Source organism: Phyllostomus discolor, chromosome 2 (assembly GCF_004126475.2).
Source record: "Phyllostomus discolor isolate MPI-MPIP mPhyDis1 chromosome 2, mPhyDis1.pri.v3, whole genome shotgun sequence".
Classification (NCBI taxonomy): domain Eukaryota; kingdom Metazoa; phylum Chordata; class Mammalia; order Chiroptera; family Phyllostomidae; genus Phyllostomus; species Phyllostomus discolor.
In genome coordinates, this window is record NC_040904.2 from 195826073 (window position 1) to 195852478 (window position 26406).

At 51.8% G+C, this 26406-nt stretch overlaps 1 protein-coding gene across 2 annotated transcripts in view; it reads left to right on the forward strand.

Annotated features, from left to right (window-relative positions):
- VWF (von Willebrand factor) overlaps positions 1-26406 on the forward strand; it is a 122105-nt gene that overhangs the window by 75431 nt on the left and 20268 nt on the right. For both annotated transcript variants that reach the window (XM_036019418.1, XM_028532222.2), the window contains exons 28-43: positions 809-2190; positions 3596-3712; positions 3807-3947; positions 4233-4376; positions 6406-6570; positions 7488-7531; positions 7828-8005; positions 12935-13155; positions 14461-14653; positions 14853-15194; positions 15510-15709; positions 21573-21675; positions 22091-22165; positions 23301-23405; positions 24553-24758; positions 25799-25948. In XM_036019418.1, coding sequence (XP_035875311.1) covers positions 809-2190; positions 3596-3712; positions 3807-3947; positions 4233-4376; positions 6406-6570; positions 7488-7531; positions 7828-8005; positions 12935-13155; positions 14461-14653; positions 14853-15194; positions 15510-15709; positions 21573-21675; positions 22091-22165; positions 23301-23405; positions 24553-24758; positions 25799-25948 — 3766 coding nt within the window. The remainder of the gene's footprint in view (positions 1-808; positions 2191-3595; positions 3713-3806; positions 3948-4232; positions 4377-6405; positions 6571-7487; positions 7532-7827; positions 8006-12934; positions 13156-14460; positions 14654-14852; positions 15195-15509; positions 15710-21572; positions 21676-22090; positions 22166-23300; positions 23406-24552; positions 24759-25798; positions 25949-26406) is intronic.

Genomic DNA, 26406 nt, shown 5'->3' on the forward strand with positions numbered 1-26406 from the left:
GCGGCTGCTCTGCTAAAGACTCATGGTGGGTGCTGGGGGCAGGGCCTGGCCGGTTCCTGGCACTCGATCGGTGCCCCCGCCCCCGCCCCTGCATACATGTCCCCTGGACCCTGGAGGAACGAGTGAATGAACTGCCCGCGTGCCCTGTCTGACATCTTGGAGACCCCCGCATACCACTCCCCAGTGCTTTGCTCTGCTGGCTAAAGCTGGGGTTCTGCATCTTTATTCATCTTTCCAAATATTGTTTTTAGTCCAGTTTTTCCTCTCTTCCTGAAGGCCCAGTGTATTAAGCACAGTACAAAGTTCATACATTTTGTGTTCAGTTATAATAAATACCGGGCAGCATCTATCTTCAGTAGAGCATTTACAAGTCCTGGTCAGCATCAACCTGTTAGAGCGGGATTTGTCTTTGGAATTACTTGGCAGAGGGTTTGGATTGTAATTAAATATTTATATTGCTAGAGATGTAGGCCGAAAAATAAAGTCAACATTCGGTGGTTGTGTGGATGGCCTGGAAGCAGGAAAGATTCTTTTTCAGGGTCTAGTACAGGTTAAAGCTTTGGCTTGTAGAGCGAAGGGAAGGCTTTGGTGTGTGTGTGTGTGTGTGTGTGTGTAGGTGGGGGGAACGCCATTTGGGGACACATGCTAAGAAATGATGTCTCATGGGGGTGCAGAGCAACCCGTGGGAGCTCTACATTTCAGGTGGGGCGGGGCCGCAGGTGTGTGGGAATACGGGCTGTGGCTCTGAGCAGGGCTGAGAGTGCTTGGCGCTTCTTCCAGAACCCTCTCTGTTTCTGTTCCTCCGCAGTCACTGTGATGGCACCAACCTCACCTGTGAGGCCTGCAGGGAGCCCGGAGGCCTGGAGGTGCCCCGCACCGAGGTCCCGGTCAGCCCCACCACCCCGGAGGACGTGGAGGACACCCCGGAGCCGCCACTGCACGACTTCTACTGCAGCAAGCTGCTGGACCTGGTCTTCCTGCTGGACGGCTCCTCCAAGCTGTCCGAGGCCGAGTTCGAGGTGCTGAAGGTCTTCGTGGTGGGCATGATGGAGCGCCTGCACATCTCCCAGAAGCGGATCCGCGTGGCCCTGGTGGAGTACCACGAGGGCTCCCATGCCTACCTCCAGCTCCGGGACCGGAAGCGGCCCTCCGAGCTGCGGCGCATTGCCAGCCAGGTGAAGTACGCGGGCAGCACGGTGGCCTCCGCCACGGAGGTCCTCAAGTACACGCTCTTCCAAATCTTCAGCAAGATCGACCGCCCCGAGGCCTCCCGCGTTGCCCTGCTCCTGACGGCCAGCCAGGAGCCCCCGAGGTTGGCCCGGAACTTGGCCCGGTACGTCCAGGGCCTGAAGAAGAAGAAGGTCATCGTGGTCCCGGTGGGCATTGGGCCGCACGTGAACCTCAAGCAGATCCGCCTCATCGAGAAGCAGGCCCCCGAGAACAAGGCCTTTGTGCTCAGCAGTGTGGACGAGCTGGAGCAGCGGAGGGACGAGATCATCAGCTACCTCTGCGACCTGGCTCCCGAAGTGCAGGCACCCACGCAGCCCCCGCCTGTGGCGCAAGTCACCGTGGGTCCGGAGCACCTGGGGGCTTCGACCCTGGGGCCCAAGAGGAACTCCATGGTCCTGGATGTGGTGTTTGTTCTGGAAGGGTCGGACCAAATCGGCGAGGCCAACTTCAACCGGAGCAGGGAGTTCGTGGAGGAGGTGATCCAGCGGATGGACGTGGGCCAGGACGCCATCCACATCACGGTGCTGCAGTACTCGTACACGGTGACCGTGGAGGCCACCTTCCGTGAGACCCAGTCCAAGGGGGACGTCCTGCGGCGGGTGCGCGAGATCCGCTACCAGGGCGGCAACAGCACCAACACGGGGCTGGCCCTGCAGTACGTGTCCGAGCACAGCTTCTCGGCCGGCCAGGGGGACCGGGAGCAGGCACCTAACCTGGTCTACATGGTCACGGGGAACCCCGCCTCTGATGTGATCAGGCGCATGCCCGGAGACATCCAGGTGGTGCCCATCGGAGTGGGCCCTCATGCCAGCGTGCAGGAGCTGGAGAGGGTCGGCTGGCCCAACGCCCCCATCCTCATCCAGGACTTCGAGACGCTCCCCAGGGAGGCTCCCGACCTGGTGCTGCAGACGTGCTGCTCCGGAGAGGGGCTGCAGATCCCCACCCTCGCCCCTGCCCCAGGTATGCAGGCACCCCGTGCCACAGGTGCTGGGCTGGGCGTGGCCTTGGCAGAGGTGTGGCTCCTGGGTTGTAACCCTGGCTCCCCCGCTCCATGCCTTCTGTCACACCCTGCTTCGGTCCCACGCTGCTCACAGTGCTGGTGTCCCCGCCTCCCAGGCAGGGAGGTGCATCTCTGATCCTTCCTTGGGGAGGATCTTTTCTTATAAACTCAAAGGTAGTGCAAGTCTACTGTTAAAATTTAACATAATGCCAAAGACATGGAGAAAAGAATATGTGTTTATCACACAGCCTCCTTCCATCCGATCCCAGTCCCTGCCCTGGAGGTAACCTGCTGAATTCGGTGACTATCAGCTGTATGACCACACTAGATGGATACAGTTATTCTAAGTAGCTGACATTCCTGGGGCCAAGGCTGGGAAATTAGGTGACAAGTAACAGGTTAAGTCATTAGAGTCTGTACCCAGGCTGCCTCGGTTCGAATCTCACCTCTGCCACTTCCTTGCTGGGTAGTTTTGGGCAATTTTTTTTGTTAATAATTTTGGGTAAGTCCATCTGTAAAATGGGGATAATAATAAGACTTATTTGAAAAATGTTTGGAATAATTCCCAGCACATAGCAAGTGCTCAAAAAATGCTACTTCGGCTATGATTATTGCTTTCTTAATTTCTTAATGGATAATGCCGTCTAGTCAATTCCTCATTGTTGAGCCTCCTTAGCTGGTGTGTTTGGGAGCGTCCCAGAGTGACTGGCCTCCTTCTAATGTCTCCTCATTCTCACACTTGGTATCAGTGCCTTTGCCTCATTGTTCTTGTTTTAATCAGAGCCACAGGCTTGTTTAAAATCTTGTGACATTTCTGCAGAGGAGAACAGCAATAACATCATCCTATCAGTCTCAGAATGGCGTTTAGGCCACAGTTGTTCCCTCCTCACTACGATCACGGCTGTGTTCAAACAGTGTTAACCTGAGCTCTAGGCATTTGTATCAGGATGTTTTATAGCACTTACCTGCGCATGAGACCTGAGGACACACCAGCTCATTTTTCCAGGGATTTGCTGCTGCTCCAGTTCCCTTTGCCGTCTCTCTGTCTGGCTGCTGCAGTGTCTCTCTCAATTCTAGAAGAATTGCCGCCTCCTCTTACTGAGGGAGCAGATGCCTCTTGCTTTCGTCAGGAGGCATTTAGGTTGCCTTTGCGTGGCACTGGAGTCTTCCCCATGCCTCCAGTCCTGGGCCCCTCCCCCCTCTGTGGCCCGTCTTGCCACCCTGCAGGCCCAACGGTGACACCTGCCCTGGACGGTGCCTCACGGTCGGGGACATGCTGTGTGCCTGCCCGTTGACTGCGGCTGTCCGCTGCAGTGGCTGGTGCCCTGCTGGTGCTGTGTGCTCACCTCCCTGCTCTCGTTGCAGACTGCAACCAGCCCCTGGATGTGATCCTCCTCCTGGACGGCTCCTCCGGCTCTCCGGCGTCCCACTTTGATGAAATGAAGAGTTTCGCCAAAGCTTTCATTTCAAAAGCCAACATAGGTGAGCGGTGCGCCCGAAGGAGCAGGTTGGACAGGCGCTCTTTCTGGGGCCCCGCCCACTCCAAAGCACTCTGCCGTGTTCTCTTTCTCCTCAGGGCCTCGGCTCACGCAGGTGTCGGTGCTGCAGTACGGGAGCATCATCACCGTCGACGTGCCGTGGCAGGTGTCCCAGGAGAAGTCCACCCTGATGGGCCTCGTGGACCACATACAGCAGGAGAGAGGACCCAGCAGAATTGGTAACGCGGGGCTGTGGGCTGGGATGCAGGGGCTGCGTCTGGTCCTCGCTCTCCGCATAAGTGATGACTGACCTTGGCCTTAGTTTTCTTCCCTGCACAGTGAGGTCCTAGATGCTCTTTCAGGTCTCGTCCAGATCTCACCTGTGTGTGAAACTTTCCGAGACTCTGAATCATTCCGTTTTGGTGGCCCATGGATCTGCCCAGAGACAGGATGCCCAGCTGGCTTCAGAAGCCCCATTTCCCGCGGTCAGGACTGACTTGGTGTGGTCTCTTCTCTGCTCTCAGGGCAAGCTTTGAGCTTTGCTGTGCAATACGTCACTTCGGAAGTCCACAGTGCCAGGCCTGGGGCCTCTAAGGCGGTGGTCATCCTGGTCACAGACGTCTCCACGGATTCGGTGGCTGAGGCAGCCGACGCTGCCAGATCCAACCGTAAGTATCAGCAGACAGACAGTCCTGAGACTGTGCGAAACAGTTAGAGGACTTAGTGTGGGAAGGGGTTACTTTCGGGAGTCCTGGCTGATTTAAATGCTCAGCGCCCACATGTGGCTTGGTTTCAAGGAGCAGGAAATTGTCCAATCCCTGTGTTATTTGGAAACCAAGTAGTAATAATTGTATGTTTACCAAATAACATACTCTTGTATGTCATTTATCTGCATTCTTTAGATTTTAACCTTTAATAAATTGCTGCATATTTTTCCTTCGTGTCCAAGGGTGGGTCATACCTCACACTTTTCCTTTCTAAAGTGGTGCCTTGGTCTCTCACATGTCTGAGGCCAGGGGGATTCATTACAGGGCCTTGAGAACCACCAATGCACCTTCAGCCATTCAGGGCCCTTTTCCAGGACCAGCCCGATGGATTTGGGGGTGCAGGATAGACAAGAGACAAAGGCTGCTGCTTTAGGAAGGGGATGATGTGGGCACGACCCAGCCTTGGTGTCCTGTGAGAATCTGTGTACGAATGTCAACAGAATGTGAGCCCAGACAGGTGGTGTGGTGCTGAGGGGGTGCCAGGTGAGGGGAGAGTGTTGAGTCCTCTCATGGCCACCTGGAGAATTGTTCATCTTTTAGACCTTGTTCCGGAGTTGTCTTTTCTCTGATGTCTTCCTGTGAGTTGGCCACTCTGTTTTCTGTACTGCATCTGAACTGCTCAAAATGCACAAACCACGTTGTGTTTTTTGTTGTTGCATATCTGCTTCTTGCACAAACTGGTGTCCTTTGAAGGCAATGACAAAATCTTGCTTGTTTCTGTGTCATCTGTGCATGCACATACTCATTGCTCAGCCCTGTGACATTTTCCCTTCTCTTCTTACACTCATGCCCTGGGTGGTCTCATTCAGGGTCATTTATATACCACTGACTTCGAAATTCCCATCTCTAGCCTGGATCTCTCGTGTCAACTCCACCTCGATGCTCCGGCAGGCAAGTCAGTATAGATCGAATTCCTGACCTTGTCACCCAGATCTCCTCCTCCTGCAGTCTTTCCCATCTTTTATAAAAAAATGGCAATTCTGTTCTTGTCGTTGCTCAGATCCTAAACCTCAGTGTCCATGATTCCTCGTTTTCTCTCATGCCTCCATTCGATCCATCGGCAAACCACAGCTCCGTCTTCAAAATATATTGAGGACCCCGCCACAGCATGCCACCTCCAACATGCCGCCCGATCTAAGTCCCCATCCTCTCTCACCGGATTAGTCTAATGTCTGTCTAGCTGGAGCCCAGCTTCCACCCTTGTCCCCTGCGGTCCATAATCAGCCCAGCAGCTGTAGTGACCCTGCAGCTCATGTCACTCCTCTGCTCCAAAGTCCTGGCTGGCTCCCCATTTCACTCAGAGAACACATCCTTACTGTGGCCCGTGCAGCTTTGCATGACCTGTGCCCGCCTCCCTCTCCCGTTTGCTCTGCTCCCACCACCCTGGGGTGTGCGCCACACTTCTGCTCTGGGGCCTTTGCACTCCGTGTTCTGTCTGCTTGGGCTATCCTCTTGGCTCCTTCCATCCTGACTTCAGGTCTTCGCTCAAAGGCCCTCTCTTCACTGAACACGAGGAGAACCACCTTGTGTGAATCAGTAACTCCCGCTTCTGCCCGTGAGCGCGCCCATACCCCATTTTGTTTTTTTCCTAAGCACTATCCACATCTGAAGTGTCAGTACGAGGTGTTTGCTTCTTTGCATGTGTGTGGTCTGTCTGTCTCCAGTGTAAGCCCCATGAGGACAGGGACTTCGTCTGCTTGGTTCGCTGCATCCCCATTGCTTAGAATAGTGCCTGACACCGAGTACCAGCTCATTATTAACACTTGGGGACTGACTGAATATCCTCCTCACAGGGTGTGTGTACACGACCAGTTTGGAAAGCATGAGGCTCTAGACAGATACAGGGTATAGCTGCAGGCTAGTCCATTTTGCGCCTACCCAACCAAAGCTGGTTGACAGAGACCCTTTCTTGCTCCTCTGCTCACTCTAGGAGTGGCAGTGTTCCCCATCGGAATTGGGGATCGGTATGACACAGCCCAGCTGAGAATCTTAGCCGGCCCAGGCGCCCCCTCCAATGTGGTGAAGCTCCAGCAAATTGAAGACCTCCCCACCTTGGTCACCCTGGGCAACTCCTTCCTCCACAAGCTGTGCTCTGGTGAGTCTTGTAATACTTTCTTCCCTCCTCAAGAAACAAAGACAACAAAACCTATTTCAGAGACCTGAGGGTGTCCATGCACAAGAGTTGCCCTTGAATGAAGATTGTTATGTAGACCAGGACCTTTACATTTCTGTGCATGGAAAGTTTGTGGTGCTAACTCCAAGCTGCTATAAGAAAGCTCTCTGTGAATAGCCCTGTTCCCATTCTAAGTGCCCATCCACACTTTAGCAGAAAAGGCCCATGCTTAATTGTACACCGAGATATTGGATAAAGAAGTGGAAGAGAGGACAGGGAACCTCAACATCCTGCAGATGATGGTCTTCTACCCCACGCCCTGTACTCCCTCTCAGCAAGAACATACAGGGCTTTGGAAATGCAATGGCATAGAGTAGAAGATCAAAGCACCATAGTTTAAGTGGGCTTAAGGATAGACACCTTCCTTTAACCACATACAATTTCTTTTACCTGGTTTGATATGTTTTCCTAATGTAATTAGCAATGAGTCAAAACCTACCACAGAGTTATTGTCTTTCCTTCCTGGTAGGAATTTTCCAGATCTCTTTGAAGTTTTCAGGATCTGGCCTCACTTCCTCCCTACTCCCCCCATAGGCACTGCACTACCCAAGAGGAAAAGGAGATACTGACTGTGAAAAAGCTTTGTGAACCATAGTTAGTGCCCTGTTATCACTGCTGCTAGCAATACAATGATAAATAACCACAAAGCCAGCCTGGAGAACCATGGGATCCTGGCTCTTATCTGGTATACCCACACCCTCAGTGTCACACTCACTCAGATTCTTTTCTGTGTTAAGTCGACCTCAAGAACTAGCCCGGTGGCCCAAGCATGCATCGTGAATGACTGAGAATTCCTGGGCGATAGGCGGGAACTCAGATCTCGTTTGTATCTGTTTCAGGGTTCGTTAGAGTTTGCATGGATGAGGACGGGAATGAGAGGAGGGTAAGTTCCCTTCTGTTGACTTTTTAAGAAAAATCAGAAGTGTATATTTTGAGCCCTTGTTCCTCCTCATTAACTTTTCTTTCCTTCTTATGGTCTTGGTCCAATTCTACTTTTTACCATTACTGCCTGTTTTTGGGGGGTAGGGGGTGGGGAGTGGGGGGCAGGTCCACCTGAGAATCTTGTCTTCTGTATCCCGACTCCTTGTCATTTGGGCCTATGTCCAAGTCCCGTCGATGGGCTTACAGCTGGAGTGCCTCACCCCACGTCCTGCCTAAGTCTGGTTCTTCCTTCTGCAGCCTGGGGACGTCTGGACCTTGCCAGATCGGTGCCACACGGTGACTTGCCTGCCAGATGGCCAGACCTTGCTGAACAGTCATCGGGTCAACTGTGATCAGGGGCCAAGGCCTTCCTGCCCCAACAGCCAGGCCCCTGTCAGAGTGGAGGAGACCTGCGGCTGCCGCTGGGCCTGCCCCTGTGAGTCCCTGGCTTCGCCAGCCTAGACAGTGTTAAAGGGGCCGTGCTTTTAGCTGGGCTGTGCAGAGAGGTAGACCAGAAGCTGACCGGCCCAGAGGTAGCCTTTCCCTCCTTGCCACATGCACCGTGACACCTTCACTCATATCCCCTCCTTCCTGTGTCCTCTGGACACATATGTGTTCAGTCCCAAGAATCCCTGCTTTCTTCTTGTGTCTTTGGAGGGTACTTCTCAGGTTATGCAAAACCAGAAGGAAGAACTGACTTTCTGAGATCAGTGCTCAGCTTGGCTGTTGGCAACCTTTAGGAATCTATGCAGTGGAAGTGCCACAGGGAGAGGGATGCCCCCAGAAAACCTCAGTTGCACCTGTAGCCGTAGCAGGGATGGGTGCAAATAGTTTATCATCGCAGTGGCCTGGTTTAGGAGAAGGACACCTTCAACTCCATCTTGTACAAGGCTGTGGAGAGCTGTCATCCATGGGGGTGGGTAGCCCTCCATCTCATGGTTGGGAGAATGGCTGCTTATGATAACCCCCATGTAGCAGTGGATAGATCGTACTTATTCTGTTGAACAAACACACTTGTAGGATGCAATAAAAGCTGTGTTTTGTTCTCACTCTCCCTTCAGAATTTATTTATCAGGATAGCTTTTCTCCCTGGACTGGATAAGAACTCTACCAGACCTCATGTGACTTCTGCTTATCCATAATGAGTTCTATGGCCCCTCTACACCATAAAAATTCATCTCAATTTGGTAATTAGATGCCCTCTCCTGTGTAATAATCAAAGCCTTGACCTTGAATTAAAGTTAAAACACCTCCCTAATCCCTGCTTGGGCTGCCTGCCTCTGGGAAAGGGGCAAGGTCAGCTTACTTCCCAGCCTGGAGCACGAGAGAGGGGAGTTGGGAGAGGGTGCAGCGGGGTCAGGAGGCTCTTAGGTCCCTGAGCTTCTGTGGGAAGGGTCGGCACTCTCTGGCCTGGCAGGTGCTTAGGCAGCCGCTGGTTCTGGCCTAGTCTCTTGATTTCTTGAGAGGCTCCCTCATATTCCTCTGACACTCCATGTTGGGGCACAAGAAGTAGTCTATATGCTCTGGCTGGGTGCTGCCTTTTCCTGATTACTGTTTTTACTTTTTTACATTAAACTTGCCCTAGATTCTCTCTCTTTTGCGGTCCTCCTTGTCCCATAGCAGAAATTCCCTTAGGATCAGATGTAGAACAATGCCAGGCCATTGTTTCTTCGCGGGTCCTACATCTTACCCCCAGGGCTCATGCACACCTCCGTCCCACTGTTGGAGGGGGTGCACCTCATTCCCCACACAGGAGCAAGTCTCCCTCTTACCGCCTGAGCACCTGTGGTACGCAATAGCCATAGCGTCTCTCTTTTAGATTCTGCAGGTGTATGTCAGACACTGGCTGCATTCCCGCACGGCACACAAACCGCCACTGGGAGCGGTCTTGTGCAAGTCCTGCTCGTAGGCCTGGGGGTCCCATGTGCCCCTGATGGGGCATGTGGGGAGGGGAGACTCACGACACAGTAGCAGCTCTCTTCTTAAATTCGGTCCATCAGTGCCTCTCAGACTCTTTCTTATCCTAAAATGAGCGAACGGCTTTAGGTGTGATAACAGTAGATTTTGGCAATTTTTTTTGAAAAACATTTTATAACTTTTGAATAATTTCAGACTTACAAAAAGGTTGCATAAAAATAGTATAAGGAATTCCTGCATACTTCCACCCAGACTGTAGTATCTTATATAATCACGGTATAATGATCAAAATCAGGAAATTAACATCACTAAAATAGTGTTATCTTATTCGGTTTTTGCCACTTGTCCAACCAATGTCCTTCTTTTCAGGTGTAGGATGCAGCCCAGACTCACACGTCATATTTACTTGTCGTGTCTCCGTAGTCTCCTCAGATCTGTGACAATCCCGTAGTATTTCTTTGATTTTTATGATCGAGATGTTTTGAAGAGTTATGGATAGTAATTTTGTAGACTGTCCCTCAATGTAGGTTACATTCAGGTTACACGTGTTGTCAAGCATACCCCAGAAGACACACTGTGTCGTTTTTGGTGTATCAGGAGGAGGCACACGATGTCATTTTGCCCCATTATTAGGGATGCTCAGTATCCTCACGTGGTTAGGGTGGCATTCACCTGGTGTCTTCACTGAAACATTATTCTTTCCCTCCTTGCATTTAATAATTATGATGTGCAGAGATACTTCGAAACTACGGAAATGCATTTTTCACCCACGAAGTTTGGCATGCATTGACGATCCTTGCCTGAAACCGTTCTCACTGCGGTGTTTACCAAAAGGCGATTTTCAACTTCCACCATCCCTCTGTATGTGCTAGTTTCAATTCTACTGAAAGGAAGAGATTTTCTTCTCTGTTATTTATTAACTCAATTAATTATTTCTATCCATTAGGACTCATGGGTTCTTATTTTATTCTGTGGGATAAGTCCAGTAAAGCATTATTTCTTTTCTTGCTCTAAGGGTCCCAGGCTTAGCCACGGGAGCTCTTTCAATTGGGCTCTCACGTCCTGTTGCACCTGGGTACCTGGACATGTCTGCCCCCTTCCTCTCTCAGTCAGAGCCCGGCTCCCAGTACTCACGATAGATTTATGTATCGGGTTAATCCCAGAGCACACGAAAAGTAGCTTCAGAACCGCTGACCAATGCTTTTGTGGAAAACAGACCCACGAAGCGGACAGTATGGTGTTTGTGTACAACTCTGCCTGTCTTTACTCGTTGAGTCCCTGTAGTAAATCCCCCCGAAGTTACCGAGGCTGCCTGCCCCCCTCGGTGTCGTTACCTGTTCGTCACCGCTAGTTTAGTCAGTTTCTGTCCGTACCCCGTTTTGGATTTCCCTCATCCCCGTCTTAGCCGATTTTAATGATTTATTTGTCTGTGGTTTGTGAAGGCTATCATCACAGTCTTAAATGCCAGAGCACTGCAGGAAAGTGCCCAGGCGGTTCTCGACGTACAGTGATTTGACTTAGCAGGTTTTCGACTTCAGAGTGGTGGGGAAGCGATAGATGAGCAGTCCGTAGCAACTGTGCTCTGCGTCCGGAATTCTGGTCGCTTCTGGGCCAGCTAGGTGCGGCACGATCCTCTGTGGTGACGCCGGGCAGTGCAGGGGCCGCGGCTCCTCTCAGGCAGCCGCACGACCACGAGGGTGAACCACAGACACTCTGTGGTGCCTTCGTTGCGTTCAGTGGCTTTGCTGATGGGAGGCTGCAACGGGAGGCGGATGTTAGTGTTCTGAGCATGTGCAAGGCAGGCCAAGCTCAGCGGCGAGGGTCATTATGTTGTGTGCCTCAAATGCATTTTCAACGTATGATATTTTCAACTTACAATGGATTTATTGGGGCGTAACCCCACTGTGGGTCGAGGAGCCTCTGAATTCAGAAATGTTACCCTTCTCTTTCCTTCATCCTCTCTGCTCATTCCCACCTGTGATTCGTTGGGGGGTAACCAGTTTCATTCACTTCTGGCTTATCCTTCTTTACAAATGATGAGCTTTGCTGTTTTTGATTTAAAAATATTTCTTGGAACTCCTCCCTATCAGCTCAGAGAGAGCAGGCAAGATAAGAGGTGTTCAGAGAAGTGGAGTGATTTATCCAAGGTCACACAGTGCAAGCAAGGGGTGGAGCTCGGTCCCGGGTTTCTCTGGCTCCGAAGGACCCGTTTCTCAGTAACGGTTCATTGTGTGGTGGGCAGAGCCACTGTCGTCGACTTGCCAAGCGTGAGCTAACACCATTTCTTTCCCTTGTGACGTACCACATTCTCCTAGAAGTTGGGGCTGGATTCCTTAAGGCTTGCCAATAGTCGTAGCTGGAGTATTTGGGGCCCCTCGTAGCACTGATGTCAACAGGCCAGTAGTGTTCAGCCTGGTCCCTTGGCAGTGACTGGCTGCTCCGGGACTCAGGGGGTTTTAAGTGGAAGAGCGCTTGGAGTGGCCACTCGGCTCCGGCAGGTGGCACGTCTAGGCCCATCACTCGTCAGCGGCTGCGCTGCGCTGAGGTTCAGGTGTCTCAGGCAGGCGGGGATGCCCAGGCCTCTCTGCGAGTGAGGGGCATCAGTGTGGCCTCGCTGACCCACCGGACTGCCTCTGGGTTCCTGGGCTTTTATTGGCCCACCACCGTCGGTGGGATGATGGTTTGTCTGGAAAGCTCATCTCCAACTTCACTGGGGTCCACGGCCACCTTTCGAATCACGTACGCCAGGGGTGCCTTCCACGGGAGGACTTTCACTGAATTATCTCATGTAGATGCACGATGATTAGTAGCCCCAAGTGGTGGTTGAACAGGAACCTGGAGAATGTGTTGATTACGTGAGTGAGCGAGTGGCAAAGGAGGCAGTGCTGAGACCCCACCGTTTGTTTTGGCTTCAGAAGTATTTCTCCTGTGCGATCCCTTAAGGGATCAAGTCAGCATGGCCACTTGCACCATTAGTCACTTGGCAGCGGGAAGGACACATGTGCTTTTAGGTGAACTTTCATTACAGTGCGATCGTGAGCTCATGGTTTGCTTGGCTCCTCAGGATTTCAGTGAGTCATACCAGCCCTAGAACTTGACTTTGTTTCCTGCGCCAAGGCAGAGTAGAGCATTCAGCTTGCACATTACATTTTTTTTTTTTGAAATATGGTTCTATGATTTGCCATATTGTTTCAATGTAACACTTGCCCTTCTAGGCATTCTCTAGGAAAATATTTAACGACCAAGTGTTCCATACCTGAGGCCCTCTGCCTCACAGAACCTACATTTCCTAATCTGTAAAAAGGAGGAAATGAAACTACAGGACCTCAAAGGGCCCGCTCAGCTCTCAGCTCTGTGCCTGGGTGTGCAGCTTGGTGACACTTACTGCCTCTTTGTACATACGGAGTCTGGCTAACGTCACCTCACTCCTCTGTTCTCCCCTGACCAGGTGTGTGCACGGGCAGCGCTGCCCGGCACATCGTGACCTTCGACGGTCGGAATTTCAAGCTGACTGGCAGCTGTTCGTATGTTCTGTTTCAAAACAAGGAGCAGGACCTGGAGGTGATTCTCCATAACGGTGCGTGCAGCCCTGTGGGGCGGCAGGCGTGCATGAAATCCCTCGAGGTGAGACACAACGGCCTCTCCGTCCAGCTCCACAGCAACATGGAGGTGAGAGGCGCCTTCTGCGGGGCCCTTGGCGGGGCAGCGGCCGAACCTGGGGGGCAGCCACACGGGCCTGGTGGCAGTTGGTCTCAGCGGGTGCTCCTGTTAGGAACTCGGCCTTCTGCCTCGCTAGCGGAGCGCCGCCTTTCGGGGAGGGGCTTGTTGCCACCGCCCTTGTTCTGGTGCGATCTCATGTTCCGGGCCCAGGTTCAGCACCAGTTTTAGGTGGCATTAGATGGTGCGGCTCGTGCCGATGATGTCTGGCACTGGTGAGAACTGGGGTTGACGCCGGCACTGTTCACCCAGAGGGCATTGCGAGCCCAGTGCCCAGGGCCTGTTAGCTTCCAAGGGAAGATGTGCCTCATGTAGGGCCTTTGGGGATATTTAGGGCCTACACAAAGTGTACAGTTCCAAAGCTTGAAAAAAAAACCCCTGCAAAACTGATTTAAATAAATGTTTGGTTAAATGTTTACGAAAGGTTATATTAGGCCAACTTCTTTACCTGTTCAGTTAGAAGTCATAAGTATTATATTATGTGAAAACAACTTGTAGGTTAGCTCTCATGTTGTGAGACTTCTTTTTTTAAAAAATATTTTATTTATTTATTTTTAGAGAGGGAAGGGAGGGAGAAAGAGAGAGAGAGAGAAACATCAATGTGCGGTTGCTGGGGGTCATGGCCTGCAAGCCAGGCATGTACCCTAACTGGGAATTGAACCTGCGACACTTTGGTTCGCAGCCCGTGCTCAATCCACTGAGCTATGCCAGCCAGGGAGACTTCTTGAATATGCACAGTAATTGCTGGAAAGTCGTGGCTAGTCATCTGTTAAAAGAGTGCCTCATAGATAAACATTTTAAAATTAAAAGGAGGAAAAGCCTTGCGAAATTTTTATAGCAAAAATTATATTATCATGAGATACAAATACACCTTAGCAGCATGTTTGATGTGATGCGTGCTGGGGGGATACCGGTGAGCCGGCAACACGGCAACTTTCCCAGCCCGTGCTGGAGGGGCTGCCCTCCCCTGCACAGCACAGAGACTCAGGGATCACGGTGCTCTTCAGTCCCTGGGCTCCCGGGTGCCCTGTGCGTGGCTCTCTGTACAGCATGATAATAGTGTGCCCTCCTGCCAAGCCCTGGGAAACTCCTTTATCTTAGAAGAGCTGCCGGTAAATATCAAGGTTTGTGGAAAACTCTGGAGCTGCGTGTGGGGGCCGTTGGAGACCGTCAGTAACTTCAGGGAAAAGCTGAGGATGAAGTTCCAGGATTCCTTGTGGACGTGACAACTGATGAGGGGTTTTCTTCTTTGGGCAGGTGGGAGTCAATGGGAGGCTGGTCCCCGTCCCTTACGTGGGTGGGGACATGGAAGTCAGCGTCTACGGCACCATCATGTACGAGATCAGGTTCCATCACCTTGGCCACATCCTCACGTTCACTCCCCAAATCAACGAGTTCCAGCTGCAGCTTAGCCCCAAGACCTTCGCTTCCAAGACGTACGGCCTCTGTGGTAAGAAGGTCTTCTCGACTCACCCCCTTTTCTATGTAGAAACCTTCCTTGGTCTACGCTCAGGCCTCTTGCAGGCCTGTGTTTCTGGGTCTGGTAGCAAGACCCAGACACCAGTGGGGGCTGGAGAGTGACTGGGTCTCTGGCATCGATACGTTGGCACCCGTGGCCGCCAGCCTTGTCTCTTTCCTTGTTTCTGTAGGGGTCTGTGGTGAGAACGGGGACAACGACTTCTTGCTGAGGAACGGCTTGGTCACCACAGACTGGAAAACGCTCGTCCAAGAGTGGACCGTGCAGCCACTGGACAGGATGTGCCAGCCCATCCCCGAGGAGGAGTGCCCCATCTCCAGCACCTCCCACTGCCAGGTCCTCCTCTCGGAGCTGTTTGCCGAGTGCCACAAGGCCCTGGCTCCCGCCACCTTTTATGCCATGTGCCAGCAGGACAGTTGCCGCCCGGAGCAGGTGTGCGAGGTGATTGCCTCTTACGCCCACCTCTGTCGGACCAGTGGGGTCTGTGTCGACTGGAGGAAGACAGATTTTTGTGGTGAGTGTCCCTAAGCCCCCCTAGAAATTGTGCATGCCAAATAACGGTGGGCTCGCCCCACTTCTCTGGGACTCAGAGTTTTTACCTGGGTAACGAGGATCGAGATCCTACCTTTCCTATTACCTGGGATTCCAGTTGGGATCAAAAGAAATGGTGGGTGTGTCCGTTATTTACGTGTAGAGTGTAGTATGATCACCTCTATTAGTATTTCTGGGGTTCAGAACAATGGGCTTTTAACGTGGGAGGCCCAGGTGGGCCTCTGTTTCCCTCTGGGGGCTGGGAGCCGTCCAGAGCGACCTCCCTCTCCGTCCACAGCTCTGTCCTGCCCAGCGCCCCTGCTGTATGGCCACTGCGAGCACGGCTGCCCCCAGACCTGCGAGGGCAACTCCAGTTCCTGTGGGGACCGCCCCTCGGAGGGCTGCTTCTGCCCCTCACACCACGTCATGCTGGACGGCAGCTGTGTGCCTGAGGAGGCCTGCACCCAGTGCATCGGTGAGGACGGAGTCCGGCGCCAGGTAGGAGCCCCGGGCTGTCGCCTCCCCTGGGGCTGCTGCTCTCGGGGTCAGTAGGGCGGAGTGTTCGCCAGTGACTGAGCCCTGCCAACTTTCACAGCAGGGGTTGACCCCTGGGGGGGGTCACTGAGAGACAGGGCAGCGGTATGACACAGTGGCTTTTGAGTCCCATCTTGGTTCATATCTTGAGTCTATCATGTATTAGCTGTGTGATCGAACAGCGAAGTGGTAACAACACTTTGTTGGTAATTACTGCTACTACTACTACTACTTTTACCGTTATATTCATGGAAATAGATGCCATAGGAACCCAGAAGGGGATGGGAAAGAATATTTTATAAGGTGATGTCTACCGTTATTAAGATATATTATATGCTTTGCATTGTGCTGAGCACTACATATTCAAAGGCGTGTTTTGCAAAGAACACTAGCTAAACCAGTTAAACAGGTTTCTTCACTGCAGGACTGTTTAGAGCTTCTGATGTGCTAATGCACGTTGCAAGTGCGCTATTTAAGAGGGCTTTCGCTTCTCAAGCTGATCTGACCATGGAGGCTGTCTGTGTGGGGGATGAAGGAGTGAGTGTGTGCATGTGTGTGCGTGCGTGCGTTCAGGCAGCAGCCCTTGGACTAGGATTGCACAGAACACACTGGGCATGTTATACTGATACGGTCTTATAACTACTCACAAAACCTCTAAGAGAAAACTGAGGATTACAGACCTTAGGGCCTCGTCCAAGGACACGGTTTGAAAGTGATGGAGTGGGGAGTTTGACTCAGAATTTGAAGGTATGTCTGATTCCAAAGAGCTTGCTCATTCCAAAATACAGAGTTGCCCCCTTTACTGGGTCTTTTTTGGGCTGGTTTGCTTGGAATTGATCAATTCTTTTAGCCCTGGTAGGAGTTACTGGGTACACATTGAAACGACCCTCTCCCATCCTAAGACGGCGGTCCTTTCCCTCCAGAGCTGAGGACGCATATACTTGTTGGATCAGGGGTGGTGCGTGTGCATGCAGGCGTGTGCTGTGGGCTGTTCCTCATCCTTGACAGAGAAGATTCAGAGCATGGTGGTGGGAGGAGTACATTTGGCTTCTAGCAAAGAATGTGTTTTATGATCACACGTCGAACCCAAGACCTGATGTCTCCACCATCACCAAGGGGGCCCTTTATCCCTCAGCAACAGGGTTTGGTGACTTACCGCCATGTTTCACCACAACTAGGAGGACTCGTGGGAAGGCTAGATGACCAATTGGGGGATGATGGGAGCCACAATTCCAGTAACTGCACTAGCCTGCCCCTGGCTCCGGAAGCCAGGAAATGCACAGTTGTATTTGATTTTCTCCAAAGCTCTGTAGCGTTGTGATTACATGTCCCACTGAAGGGATGAGGAAACCGGGGCTCAGACGGCACAAGGTGATAAAGCCGGCATTTCTATTCACTACGCCGGGCCTCCCCACAGTGTCTGGGCCCTGCCATTGATCCCATTTGAACTGTGAGCTAAACTCTGCTGTACCTGGGTGTCTAGGGGAGCTGGACATCCATTAGGCTGTTACATGGGTGGTGCCATCTGCTCTGTTTTGTCGTTGGGCTCAATCCCAGTAGATCCCCTTTATTTCCACTGTGGAAACGGATGAACTAAGAGGGAAGCCCAGTCACACTCTACTGCCGTGTTTCAACTTGCCAGCGTAAGTCCCTTCCCGTAGCACAGTTTCCCCAAGTGAGCTGGCAAAGCCTTGCACTGCTCTCCCTAATTTGCATAGCTCCTGGACTCCTGCTGGGCTCAGCGATGTGTGCCATCTACGGGTGGGGCTAGTACCCAGTGGGCATTTTGGACTGGTTTTGCTGGCAGTGTACGATACTCTCACAGGGAGGCAGGTATGGTCTCCACCCTCTTCCTTGGCATTCGGTGAGGAGAAGTCCACTGAAGTCTGTGAAGTGTTTCTGGCTCCGTGAGTGTCCGCTGTCTGCAGGGTCCTGAAAGCAGGAAGCGTGTGAATCTTATCTCAGCGTCTCTGCCCCTTTCCCCTCCACTCCACTTCTCCGGCCGTATTTCCCCCTCACTGCCCCCTCACCTTCAGTCCGACACATTGGAATAGGCATGTATGCACGCTGCATGAAGGATGCTTCCAGACAGTGCAATATTTTTGACATACAAACCATCTTATAAGTATATTTTAAAATCAAGTGACACAAAATTAGTTAATCAAACACTGTGAAGGGAACACAGCCAGTCTTAGTTCTTTCAGAAAATATAGCTCCAATGGATGAAACAAATATCCAGCCACCTGCAATCGCAGCTTTTGTTTTCAAAGCTGGAGTACGATTTTAAAAAATCTAATATGAAAAATATTTCCATTGAGTGAATTTCTTTAACTGATAAAGCCTAGAATTTTTTTTTCTTCAGGGAAATAAACCAGGGAATAAATCTCTTGTGGTAACTTCAGAAGGGCAAAATATTTACCAGTTTCCATAGCTCTTAGCTCCTTGTTTAGTTTACAAAGCGCACTCGAAAGATGTGAGCCTTTGTAGCTGTCTCAGAAGGGATCCAGAGACACACTGGCGGTCCCCCTCAGTGTTGGGGGCAGCGGGGGGCGCTGTGCGGGCAAGCGCTGCTCGCTGCGCTGCTCGGTCCAGCACGAAGCAAGAACGGCCTGCGTCTCCCAGAATCCTAGTGCTTGGAGCCTCCCTTTCTCTCTGCTCCCTGGGCTTCCATCAGCTACACATTTCATTCCCGTCTGAGAAGACGGGAATTCTCAGCGGTGGTGCATGATGACTTCCTTGCATCCCATGCTGTTCCCTTGCTGTTGTCTCTGTAGGCCATTGTTTGGTCTTCTTGATTTAATCCTGAACTCCAGCTAGCTCCCTCATACCTGTTCTGTCCCAGTTGTCACTTCTGGCCCTGGAACCTGGTGGGTGAGACAGGGCTGCCTGGAGTTGGCCTGCGCTGATGCAGGAGCGCCATCTGCTGGCCCACTTGCTGCATAACCCCCGTGGGTTATGCTCCTGCAGAGCGAGCAGGCTGCTGGAGTTTTTAAAAAGCTTAGCGTGGGCAGAAAGGGCTTTTCCAGGGGCCATAGAGTCCGTCTCCTGTCTCCAGCAGGCCTCATTAAAGCTGGCCGGGAAAATAAAACCCCGTAGAGGAGAGGGTTCGCACCTGCTTTTGATCATCTATTGTGGTGTTGCCCACTCTCTGGATAGTTGTAAAGCTGTATTATTTATTCTTAAATTTAGGTCTCTGAAGTCCACAGAAAAGAGCCTCTTTAAAAAGTCTCCTTTACAAGAGAGAAAACCTCCTCAAAACATATAAAAACTATGACTCTCTCCTTTCTCATCTCACCCCGTTCTCCATTTAAAAGTCGGAACACAGAGTCCACCCTCCCCCACCAGTTTGCCGTGTCTTGGCATCACCGTCAGGGCGGAGAGGCTTGAAGGAACGGCAGATGCTCCCCACCCCTGCCCCTCTGCCCAGCCTCTCTGCTCCACCTTGGAGGCCAGCGCCTTCCCAGCGCCTTCCCAGCTCTCCCTGCGCCTTCCCAGCCCCTGGCAGACACACTGGAACAGTGGCCCCTGCAGCCTCCTTTCTGGTGCCCTAGTCATGGCCCCTCCCTTCTCCATCTCGCTGCCTTCCCCGAGTTGGCCCTTATAGAACTCTGCCCCTCGGAGGCAGGGTCCTGCCGGCAAAGCTCCAGGGCTGCCCCTTGCCTACCAGGTTAAGCTCAGTGTCCTCACGTGGGCAGGGAAGGCCTCTGTGACTGCCCGCTGGCCCACAAGCAGATTTCCTGCTCTGTTCCCACCTGGAATTCTTGCTCTCTCCCTCCCCCCACCCCCACGGCCAGGCTTCTTCCACCCTTCACAGGCCCCCCTTCGGAGGCCTCTCTGAGCCCCCAGCCCTGGTGAACTAGTCTTTTGTCCTCTTGTGGCCCCGTTGTTTTTCATTTTAAAAAACAGCTTTATTGAGATGAAGTTTATATGTAGTGAACATCACCGAATAACACGTACCATCTGATGGGTTTTGACAGGCACGTTCCTGTAAAGCTGTCATCACAGCCAGGACAGTGACCATTTTCATCTCCCCCAAGGTTTCCTTGTGCTCCCTGCGAACACACCCCCTGGCCCCCGTGTCTCATCCCCAGGCAAGCACCGGACTGCTGTCCGTCACTGGAGACTTGTTGCCATTTTCTGGAATTCTATATACATGGGATCATGTAGCGTGTACTACTTTTTGGCCTGGCTTCATTCACTCCATATCCACTCAACACGGTTGAGCTCCACCTGTGAGTGTTGTGTGTTTCGACAGTTAGTTTTTATGGCTAAGTCGTATTCCACGGGATGAGCGTGTCACACTTTATTTATCTCACGTGCCTTTTCCTGCATGAGTCTTACTTCCTCAGGTTGACTGTCAGCCGTTGGCTGACATGTGTGCGGTGCCTGTCACTCCCACAGCCGCAGTGGTGTGGCCTGCCTGTGGGAGGCGCTGTGACGCCAGTGAGGGGCAGGAGTGGAGCGTGTGGCACAAGTCCCGGGTGTGCCTCCTGCCGACGTTCCTCCTCCGTGCTTCACATCATCATCCGTGCATGCGCATGACAATAGTGCTTGCCCGATTGCGTTATGATGAGTCACATAAAGTGAATAAGTGTGAAGTCCCTAGAAACGGTATCTCTCGAACATATCGGATGCTAACTGTTACTGGGAAGCAGCAGAGCACAGTGTTAAAAGGACGGATTCGGGGTTCAAATCCCAGCTCTGCTGCGGCAGTCGTGGGCCCGCAAGTGCCTCGGCTCTCTCCTTTGTCAAGCGGGGATAGTAATGTCCATACCCTGTCCACAGGGCTGCAGTGAGCATTAAATGAGTCATTTAGAAAAAGCCTTTAACACAGTGGCACACAGCAGATGCTCTTCAGATGCTGGCTGTCGTTGCGCATTCAGTGAGTGGGAGGCCTCGGGGAGGATCAGAGGGTGGACCCTGGGCAGGGTCGGGGGAAGGACACTTTACTGGAGATCTCGGATCTTCCTGCTCTGAGGACTGACTGCTGACCATGGAGACAGATGGATGAGTGAGACTTTCTCGTCCTGGAAACTTGGCAGAGGTTTTTGAGATACTAGATAAGAATGTGTTTATTCAGGGTCAATTTTAGTTGCATTTAATTTTCACTTGGGATTTAACTTGGTGGCTGAGTCTAGAGGGAGACCTAGTCCTGGCTCTGTGGTCCCCACGTGTGCTAGCAACAGCCTCCCACTCCTCACAAGAGTCCTGGGAGGCCGGCTTGGGTGCCCTCGCTGCACAGGTGAGGAGACTGACGCACAGAGGAGCCGGGTCTCTCTGACTTCAAAGCCCTTATGCAGTTGGGCTGGCTGCCTGCAACCCTGGGAAGCTTGCTTTACCAACTGGGCGAATCCCCTTCTGAAAAACGGCAAAGCAGTCTCTACAGTCACCTCCAGTACCAACACCGTGACAGTTCTGACAGTTGTGGGGTCCCCCACTCAACTCTTCCTGCCCCATTGTCTTAAGTCAGTTCCAGAAAAGGCCGATGGTGTGATCATAGGAATTCTCACTTTCTGGCTTTGCTTAGTTTTAGCGCCACCATCTGAGAAAGCAGCCATGAGAGCCTCCACGTTTTCTAAAATCTGTAGTTTGTCATTCCCCTCAGCTTACAAAGCAGGATGGGCTGCCTTCCTGATGCCCCGTGCTCCTCCAGCACTTTCCTTCTCAGAACCTGCCTCTGCCTTTCAACTTGGGTGGTTCACCTGTGCGGCCCAGGCAGAGGCGTGGCTCAGGGGAGGTGGAGCCAGAGGTAGGGACCGGACTTCCAAGGGCTCCAGGCTTCCCTCCCTCCTGTCCTGGGCCCCTTCTGAACCTCGTTTCCCCTCAGTTCCTAGAAACCTGGGTCCCGGACCACCAGCCCTGCCAGATCTGCACCTGCCTCAGTGGGCGGAGGGTCAACTGCACCTCATACCCCTGCCCCACTGCCAGAGGTGAGTTCGCCTCCCCTGGGGCTCCTGGAGGAAGAAGGGCTGGTAGCCACCAGTTGCACGTGTGGATTTCCTCGGCCCTGCCTGCATTTCCCAGGCCAGCCCACCCTTCTTTCCCTCTCTGATCTGGGGGCCCCGTTGTTCTGCCCCTGGAGTAGCCATTCTCAGAGGTTAGCCCTGCCCCCCTGTCCTGCCTTGGCCCTCAGACTCAGCATCTCCTGGAGGGCACACGCAGGGGTCAGCAGGACACAGGGGAGATTCATTCATCTGCGGTCCCACAGCCTGATACCTGCCTCATGGCCCCCCACGTTGGGCCTGTGCTGGTTTCAGTGGCCGAGAGTCTGCAGCATTTTAAATGCTGCTGCAGGCTGTACTAGTCTTTCTTTCTTTCTGTGATTTCCGTGGTGTTCCTTTCCAGCTCCCACATGTAGCCCGTGTGAAGTGGCCCGTCTCCACCAGAACTCGGACCAGTGCTGCCCGGAGTATGAGTGTGGTACGTACCTGTCCCACCCTGGGCACTCTCCAGGGCCCAGGCCCCAGCCCCGGGGGACCGGGGAATGGTGCAGGTGCTGCCCAGGCATACAGCCCCAGGCACATGGTGTGTGAAAGGAGGTGGGAAGGGCTGACTAGATTTTCCCCAAAATGCAAAGAGTAACTTTTAAGAAATAGGATTTGCTTCCTAGAGTAAATCTGCAGGGAATCATTAAATGTCAAATTTGAAAGCATTAAAAAAAGAACAGGGTAAGCACCAGGGGGTGGGGGGTGGGGGGGCTGCACAGAAATTTACCAAAGAGAAAGTTGCGCCAACCTAGTTTCCTCTTCATTTCTGAGGGTCTAGACGCAGAGAAGGCCACGCACAGGGCACCTTGATTTCAAGAAGGTATTCATTGAAGGGCTTCATTGTTGGCTCGCAAACTGCATAGGGAATACTGGGCTGAAGAACGATGTAATTAAATGAACCCAGAGCTGATGGAATTGTGGAGAGCATGACGGGAGACCTCAGATGCCCTGTCCCTGTCCTTTCCAATGGGCTTATTAATTGTGAGGATGAAGACACAAAAATTAAATAATCTCAGACATTTATGCGTGCTGAGGAAATTGATCGGGGATACATGGACGTCCTCTGGGGAGGGAGACCTGGCTGGAGAACAGCTTGTGTAAGACAGGCCTGAGAGTGTTAACAGTAGGTAGAGCTGGAGGGACCACGGAGTTCAAGTTCCTCGTTCTGTAGACATTATTCCACTTCTCCAACGTGCCAGGCACGCTGCCTCTGTTATTGCATGCCATCCTTAGACCGACTCTGTGAGGTCGACTTCCCAGCTTGCAGAAAATGAAACTGAGGTCTAGAGGGTTCAAGTGCCATGGCTGTGACCTTGAAGTACTAGTAGATGACAATTTTAATCAATATGAGCTCATCGTATGACCTGGATCAGTCTATCTATCTGTCTACCTAGCATCTATCTTTCTATCATCTCCCTACCTCCCCCCACCCCTACCTCTACCTGCATCTGTATCTCTCTACCTCTATCTCATCACCCCCATCTACCTACAACAGTAGCAGTCTGCATGAATACGACTGGAGGGTGCCGCTGAACTCTGAGTGGATGTCTCTTTCTCCTGTCCCTTAGTGTGTGACCTGGTGAGCTGTAACCTGCCTCCAGTACCTCACTGTGAAGGTGGCCTCCAGCTGACACTGACCAATCCCGGAGAGTGCAGACCCAACTTCACCTGTGGTAAAGCCTCCATGGATGAGGAGGGGGTGGTGCAGCCACTCTTTCCTGGTCGGGGGAAGGCATCCTATACTCTCGTTAGCTGTATCTGGGGTTGGGGTAGGTCCAGGTGAGGAGTTCACACCTGGATTGAATCCTCTAAGGATCCTCCCAGCTGCATGTTGCTGAAGGTGTCGAGGGTGTGGGCACAGCTACAGGCGCAATCCTCTCGGGCCGTGTTAGGAAGGAGTTGGGTCAGAGATGAAGATGTCAGCAGATCTAATTTTTATTTACTCCCCTCCTCCCATACACCATGGAGGGGAGGGAATGTTTCCTTGGTTTGTCCTCATCATTGGATCTTATCCCCAAATTTATAGGGTCCTCACTTTGTATGTTAACATTTTTCACCACTAAATACTATAATTTAAGCACAGGGTAGGACCAAAATAAGACATGTGAAGAAACTGAATTCTGTGTCTAGCTACTGAGAATACCCACTGTAAGTCAAGTGGAGTTCTTGTCCTGTTGATGTAGAGTCTCTGTTGAGTTCCTAGACCCAAGACCTCGAGTGTGAGAGGAGAACACATTGTATATGAAGGACGTTGTGAATAGGCAAAGGGCACAGGATGGGATTTGGTATTTACACAATGCCAGTGTGGATTTGGCCAGTTGCCACCATTGTTTCATTCAGCCTTGTCAGAAGGCCTATACACTATAGGGTGTTCTAGGCACCGAGGTGGGGATAGGATCACATGAGCTACCGGCACATGAAAATGCTTACCAGCTCAGGATGTGCTAGGCCTGCCTGGGTCTTAGAGAGTCTACACCTGCCATCTCTTGAGAATCAGTAGCTGGATGGGCCCCACCCCTTCCAGATGTGCATGGGAAGGTGGTAGAGCCGGGACTGAACAGCCTTTACTTCTTCTCCCTTAAAATTCCTAGCCTTACATATCTCTTTTCGATCAATGTTCTTATTTTTCTGAAGACTAACTTCTTTGGGGATGAATGACTGTGCCACAGCCCCTGAACTGCACTCACGTGTATTCTGTACTCGATATTCTGGGTCTAGGGTTCCCTGGGTCCTTATTTAATAGCTGAACACTTCCAAACCCTGGATGATCTCAGTGCTCGGTGTGGCAGGACTAGGGTGTCACTTTGTATTGCCCCTCAGCCTGCAAGAAGGAGGAGTGCAGACGGGAGACCCCACCTGCCTGCCCCCCACACCGGATACCGACCCTTCGGGAGACCCAGTGCTGTGACGAGTACGAGTGTGCTTGCAACTGTGTCAACTCTACTGTGAGCTGCCCTCTGGGGTACCTGCCCTCGGCTGTCACCAATGACTGTGGCTGCACCACGACCACCTGCCTTCCTGACAAGGTAGGGGCTGCTCAGCCGTGGCTGGGATGATGGCCCAACATGGAGATTTGCTTTCCTGCCCAAACCAAGTGCCATGTGGCTCGGTGGGTGAGCGGTCCACATTCTCTCTCAGCCTAATGTAAATTTAGTTAGCTCAGGATGCAGTTATGGAGAACCTACTATGTACTCAGCAAGGCCAGGTGTTGAGGTTACAAAGAAAGTATAGGACATGGCCTGGCCTTTAAGGAGATTATTTGTAGGTTAGCTAAGGAGATAATATGATTGCATGGATTATGTAGAGATCAGTTAATAGTTTACTCATTTGTTAATTTCTATCAATTCATCCACCTAGCCTTCCATCCATCCATTTGCCTGCCCTTCCTTTTTTCCGCCCTTCCTTCTGCCCTTCCTTCCTTCCAATATTTACCAAGTAACTACTGTGTTCTACCAGAACTGGTATTGTGTTAGGTGGTATGGAGAAATGTAAGATGCAGTCACCTTATGGTCTTGCTAGTATATAGAAGACGATATAGTCTTATTGTCTAATAAACAGAATGTGATAAAGTATCAACAGATGGTACGGATATTAAATGCACATAACACTTGTAGGAGAGGGATCTGCTAAGAAGGGCTATCATGCAAGGTTTAATCAGCAGAACTTGAAATGAACCAGAACTGCAGCAGGGAGGCCCAAGCAGAGTTGCAGCTGCTGGATTATGCAGGGTGAGGCCTGCAATGAGTGCCAAAGAGAAGCCACAGTTACCTTTCCCTGCAGCCTATTAGGGCTAGAGCAGACACTCATTAACCTGAATGCTCTACACTTCTGGTTTCTCTTACTTCCAAGTGCCCATGTTCTGGAGAAGCAGGAGCCAGTCTAGATTTCATGCTTATTGAAATGTACTTTATAAGCATCCCTGCGTGTGGGGAAAGATCATGTTGGTTTTATTTATTACTGTCTTCTCAGAGTAACCTAGGGCAACTTCTAATACATAGCAGATGCTTTCTAACCTCTTATTTAAATGAACTGAACGAGTTCACCCACAGAAACCTTGTATCTGCAGGTGTGTGTCCACCGAGGCACTGTCTATCCTATTGGCCAGCTCTGGGAGGAGGGCTGTGACATGTGCACCTGCACCGACCTGGAGGATGCCGTGATGGGCCTGCGTTTGGCCCAGTGCTCTCAGAAGCCCTGTGAAGAAAGCTGCCAGTTGGTAAGGAGGACAGAAAGGCTAGGCACTATGTGGAGCAGTCAGGGTATGGAAGGAGAGGAGATCCCAGAAAGATGTGTAAAAAAAAAAAAAGAAAAAGAAAAAAGAAAAAAAAAACAACCAAAAAACCCTTTAGTAAACTCTGGTTCAAGACCAGGATGGGGTGGAAGGAGGGAGATGGGGCGGAAGGAGGGAGATGGGGCTGGGGAAGAGAAAGCAGCACGAAAGAATAATTGCAGTGGCATCCTTCTGTGATTCCGTCCTTGGCAAATGGACATGCCTGTTGTAGGGTCTTGAGCACAGAGGACTTGGAGTTGGTTTGAGCAGGGATGTGAGCTAAATGCTTGGAAAGCAGGACTTGATTTTTTCCTATCTCTTCACTCTCCAGACATCACCATAGACTATCCCTAGGACAGACATATGTTCTGAGTGTTCTGACATGGTCTCAGTTGTAAAGTCCT